The 5,913-nt window shown below is 39.8% G+C and overlaps 1 protein-coding gene across 1 annotated transcript in view; it reads right to left on the bottom strand.

The window, feature by feature from the left end:
* Nucleotides 1–3,201: 3,201 nt before the first annotated feature.
* CUNHXorf66 (chromosome unknown CXorf66 homolog) overlaps nucleotides 3,202–5,913 on the bottom strand; it is a 17,779-nt gene continuing 15,067 nt past the window's right edge. Inside the window, 4 exon segments of the mRNA XM_007452086.1 lie at nucleotides 3,202–3,636; nucleotides 3,808–3,866; nucleotides 3,869–4,128; nucleotides 5,188–5,344. Coding sequence (XP_007452148.1) covers nucleotides 3,202–3,636; nucleotides 3,808–3,866; nucleotides 3,869–4,128; nucleotides 5,188–5,344 — 911 coding nt within the window.

The raw sequence follows: 5,913 nt of genomic DNA, 5'->3' as shown, positions 1-5,913 counted from the left end.
GGGAAAGAGAGTGGAGATAGTCTGAGAGGGAAGGGCCATGCTTGAAACTGGCTTCACAGCGCCCCCTGTAGAAGCGAAATGTAAGGAAGCCATTGACTGACTGAGATATGGCCCTGACTCTTGCTGAGCTGGGAAATAAACAGAGAGCAAGACAGAAGGAAGGAGAAAGGTACCATGAGAGATAATACAATGCTGTAAGAAGGCTAGGAAATAGAAATTCGGAGCCCTCTTACTTAAATCAGGACATTTCCAAAAAGTGCCAAAGACTGTCCTTTGGAGTGATAGGACTTAATTATTTTAATTATTAGCTTGCACAAACTTTCACTGGTTAATTTTTTTTTTTTTTTTGCTAACATTCTTCTCTGACTCATGGTACATATTTTTATTACGTATTTTATACTGGTTTTATGTGTGAAAGCCCCACTAATGCACCTAGAATGTGGCACATTGAATGAGCTTCAAATATTCTGTAGACTCCTACTCTATAATTAAGTGTGGTTTAAAAAGGAACATACATACTCATGCTGATAACTTGTTCTTAAGATGTCATTATCATTGGTTGTCACTGGCAGTTAGTCATTTTTATTAGATATTAATATTCACAGCCTTTAAAGTATTACAAGTCTCTAGCTTAAAAATGGGAAAGAGAAGAGAGCTTAGATTATTTGGCTTTGCCTCCCAAGACATGGGTTGAATTTAAGCTGAAAACCATACAATTTCAACTTTTGCTATTTTCCAGGCTACTGATAGCTCAGATTAACTCCAAAATCATCTTACAATATGAAGCCAGCTTAGTCAATGAAATTGTAATTTTGATTTAAAAAATACTTAGATGCTGTCAAACACTGATCAACATCATCTGAACAAACAACCATCAAAAAAAATGAGGCGAATGGGGAAATTTGAATACTGACTGGATAATTTATATTAAGGAGTTATTAATTTTTACATGAGGTAATAGTATTGTGTTTATGTATTTTTAAAATTTATTATCTTTTAGAGATATAAATGGGGGGGAAATGGATAGGAGTGAAACAGAATTTGCCATGTAGTGATAACTGTTGAATCTGAGCAATGCTTATATGGGCGTTCATTATACTTGTTCTACTTTTTTGTTTGAACTGTTCTTCATACCAAACTGTAAAAATCTGATCAGAACTTTTGCTTCTATTTGTGAATTTAAAAAGACCAGCCTAACCCAGAACAATTCTAACGCTTTAAAGTTTATCCTTTCAAAAAGGGTAATACCAGTAGGAAATCAAGTCTGTAGCTCTCACAATGCTTTTTAAATGCATATACCATCTCTTAAAACCTTTATACCTAAGCATCTACTTTGTGCCATCTGTGAATTTTATGATGACCTTATGGGTACAGATCCCACCAGGGGACCACCAATAGAGGCTGAGGCTATGGGGAATTCAGATCTGAATGAACATAAGACATCTTTATATGCTCCTGGTAGGTTAGGAAAATGGCCCAGGTTGATTAAAGGTCAAGTAGGGATTTTGGTCACACCAATGGATCGGGTGATCTGTGAATAAACAGGCACCCTAGAAACTGGTAGTGAGAAGGCAGTGCAGCATAATGAAAATTTGAACATAAGCCAATCATAGATTCATTTCTTGATTCAACCAATTAATAAATGTGATCTTACTAAACATTACAGAGTCTCAGTTAACTCATATAATTCCCCATATAATAGGGGGCTGTTGGGGATTAAATAAAATATGTGAAATATGAGGAAAGTGTTAACACAGCAGGTCTGGTTGTTTGGTCCTTGTATGTCAAGGGGACCAGGAACCATGATTTGACCATTGGCCAACCCTGTGGGAATGTTCGTATGTTAATGGTTGGTGATCATGTTTTGTACACCTGATTGCTTTGCACAAACATCAACATTGACGATGTGCATCTGGTTTCATTGTTGGGATCCTGAGTTTCACTTGCCATGGCTGGTCATGTAGCATGATATACCTATGGGACCAGCTCTCAATAAAAGCCTCAGATGCGAAGGCTTCCCTGGGCAGAGACATTTTGCACATGTCCCTCTAGTTTGTTGCTAGAGAGATAGCATGTCCTAGGTGGCCCCAGATGGGTAAGTACTCAAAAGCGTGTGTCCAACCTCTCTAGGTTCCTCCTGATAGAGGTCTTTTTCCTGTTGCTCTTGGGCTGTATATTTTTGCTCTAATAAACCTTAGCCATGGGTATAACCTGCTTTCGAGTCTTGTGAGTTCTTTTAGTAAATCAGCAAAATTGAGGGGAGGGTGGCCTTCAGACTCACAAGACATAAAGAGACCAGTACAATGGCTGGCAAATAGTACACATTCAATATATGCTAGCTATGGCATTTGACTTATCCTGCTATATGTTACAGGGGAGTAACCTCACTGTACTAGAATATAGGCTGGGACTCCAGGACTTTGTCTGCTTTTCTCAACCATGCCCTTGGAAGAAGGAAAGGATAACCTCTCATCAGTGGGGAAGTTAGAGAATATAACTCCAAGGTTGTTCCCTGGCCTCCCACCGGTGCCGATTCAGAGTGGGAAGGTACCATGTGAAGAAAATGGGTAGGTATCAGACCTCCAACTGGGACATTTTGAGAATGCGCAACAGGGCAAACTGTTTTTTTTTTTAAATCATTTTGAAGGATAACAAAAGGAATGAAAAGCCTTGTTGAGAGTTATGAAGACTAGAACACTTAGACTAACATCATGGCACTCCAGGTGTGGGTGCTGGAGGCTGGACCCTTACTTTGGTAGCAGTCACAGGAGGCAGTGGTGTTAGAAATGACCGTCAGGAGTTTCCCCAATGCAGCCAGAAGCAAGCACACAGAGCCATTTCCACCAAGCACTGGGCACTACAGAAAGACAGTCTTAAACTGTGAGGACTGTATGTAAACATGAAAAAAATAAGGTTAATTGGGTTGAGACTTCAATTGAGGGCTAATCCAAGGGAAAAAGGAGTCCAGGGTACCCATCTTGCAATTCCTTTCTATATTTATGTGTGTGTGTTTATGGTTCCCATCCAAGCGACCAGATCTAAATAAGATACCTCAAAAGAGCTTTATGCCTCTAAAATGCAATAATAATTACAATAAAATCATTTGTTATGTCATGCATTTAATTACTATTTTTCAAGTAAATTGCCTCCAAGATGGATAGGTCTAACCTCAGTAGTGATCCCAAGTGGATTTTCCCTCTATCAGTGTCTTAAAGGATGGTGAGCATAAAACAGTTGGTATAAGTTTGTTTCTTCATGGGTGGTTTTAATTTTTATTGAGCCCTTAATTATTTCATGGGTGGTTTTATAGATGACTTCCTTGCATTTTATGTTGCAGATAATGGTTATCTCCTTGTCACTGTCACCATCACTGTAGTATGTCATCATATCACTGTCATTCGCATTGCCACAGAGTGCATTGTGTCTGGAATCTATCTTATGAAAGGACTTGGAAAAAGGCTTCAGTTCGCGTGGAAAAGGTGGGTTTTGAGATTTCTTCTTCTTCGCCTCTGAAATATTATTGACGAAAAACTCAGAAGCAGCTCTGCAAACAAGGCATTTTTCCTTGTAGCATAGACAAGACTTGACTGGTTGAGGCCTAGATAATATATCTGCCCTACCTGCACTAACTGACCTCTTTAGAATAGGATGTCTGTGGCGTTTGGTGAGTTTCTGTAAACTGAATGGCTTGGGCAAGCTTTGATTTTGTGGATAGGGTGAACAAGGGGTTTTGGTTGGCCTGACCAGATATTGTAGACTGGCTAGTCAAGGTGGCCTGTTGGCCTTATTGGGATAGGATGAACTGACTTGATTGACTAGCTTATGGGCATGAGCCTGCTTACGTGCCTTTTCTAGACTGCGTTTCTATGTGACTTTTCCTGGTGGGATGATCTGAATACTTTTTTGGGACTTGATGGCTTACATGACTTTTCTTGACTCAAAGGCCTGATTAACTTTTCTGTACTGGATGGTACGGATGCCTTTCCTGGACTTGAGAGCCCAGATAGCTTGTCTATACCAGATAGCATGGATTGTTTTTCTGGACTGCACAGACTAACTGTCTTGGAGTCACTGAATGATATTTTGGATGACCTGGATGACTTAGCCATTACACCTTCTTTCTTGACCCTGAAAATATAGAAAATTTGGAGTATGACAATTTAAATCAAAAGAGTACTATTGCTATCACCAGAAAACACAGGCTATTGTGTCATTTTAGACTTCTGGTCTTTTTTTGGCTCTAGCAGGAAAATTGAACACAGTAAGAATTGGAGTGTGGTGAAAGCCATGACTCAGGTTACAGATATGAACATATGTTGAATGCTTTTCCTTTTTCTTAATTTTACTGTTTCAACCACAGTTCATAACCATATAGTCTACGTATGGAATGACACAAAATTGTTTCAAATCTACTGTTGAGAGGGAGAGAGATAATTTTATTTATTCCAGAAATTAAACTTTTTATAAAAAAGTCACAAGTTGATATGCAACTGAGGCACAAATGTCACAACTTGTCACGTATAAAAAAAAAACACTCTTTAGACCAAATTCATTGTTTTCCTATCATATTTACACCATCAAACTTTCTCTCCATGCATATTTATATTCACAATATTCCTCTAAAACCAAAGGAATGGAGCACTGGTATATTTTAGTCATCTGTCCTTGGATTGGGAAAGGTTTAGGGAACTAGTATATCAGGGCCAGCCTGATCCTCCTATATGAAAGCCAGGGACTGAGATCACTGAACACAGTTAATCATTTTTCATGTTATTATATCTTAAAACGGTAGATTATCCAAAATGTTTTATTGTCTTTGGAATGCAGAGACCCAGTGCCTTCTCTCTCCCCTTTTTCATTCTGTCTTATTCAGATAGTCATTCCCTCTTTTCCTAGACTCAATTTATAATGAAATTAGCAGCCTGGGTCTCAGCTGAACCCTGAATAAGGGACACCTTTGGCTAAAGTTGATAATGTACTTGAAATAATTTGAGCTGATATCATTTAAGTGAAGGTATCCACCCACAAGATGTTGGTAGCTCTTTTGAAGTCTAAAGTTAACATTAACTAACCATAACAACAACGAAAACTCCTACATGTATACACACACACACACACACACACACACACACACACACACACACACACACACACCTTGCATTCTTAATTCAAAGGTGTAAAACTTACGTCCCTGCTTTGGGGGCATCATCGCTCATAAAGTAATAATGGAGAAAGCAAAAACAGGTATAAACAAAAGCTATGATCATAACACCAATTATGATAATGAGTAGATGTCTCCTAAAATTGTCCAGTTTGGTCTCCATTGATTCACGGTGCTTGGCTCCTGTCAAAGAGATTGTATCACCAGAAAATGTGTCAGGTAACCAAGTTTCCTTCCACTTTGATGGTGGTTTGTCACTGTAGGTCAAAGTCAAATCTCTTCATCAATTATTTTTTAAGCATGATAAGTGTCCCACTGTTATTTTCTTCCCTCTATCAGGTCCCCAGCCACAGTCTAGAAGCCAAATCTGGGAGGTATCTCCGGCTAATGAGTATAATTACTTGGGTTATCCCTGCATCATGGCTTGCTCGACCCATTACCTAGGTTTTTGAGTGTGTGTGTATGTCTTGCATGTGTGAATGCACTTGAGTGTTAATGTATATGTGAATGTGTACGGTGGGAAAAGGGATAGGACAAGAAAAAGCCCTTCTCGGGCTTCCCTGGTGGTGCAGTGGTTGAGATTCCGCCTGCCGATGCAGGGGACACGGGTTCGTGCCCCGGTCCGGGAAGATCCCACATGCCGTGGAGCCGCTGGGCCCATGAGCCATGGCCGCTGAGCCTGCGCGTCCGGAGCCTGTGCTCTGCAACGGGAGAGGCCACAACAGTGAGAGGCCCGCGTACCGCAAAAAAAA

This window comes from Lipotes vexillifer, unplaced genomic scaffold, assembly GCF_000442215.2.
Source record: "Lipotes vexillifer unplaced genomic scaffold, Lipotes_vexillifer_v1.1 scaffold1114, whole genome shotgun sequence".
Classification (NCBI taxonomy): domain Eukaryota; kingdom Metazoa; phylum Chordata; class Mammalia; order Artiodactyla; family Lipotidae; genus Lipotes; species Lipotes vexillifer.
Note: the sequence above shows the minus strand (reverse complement) of the source record. Positions and strands in the feature narration are given on the sequence as shown.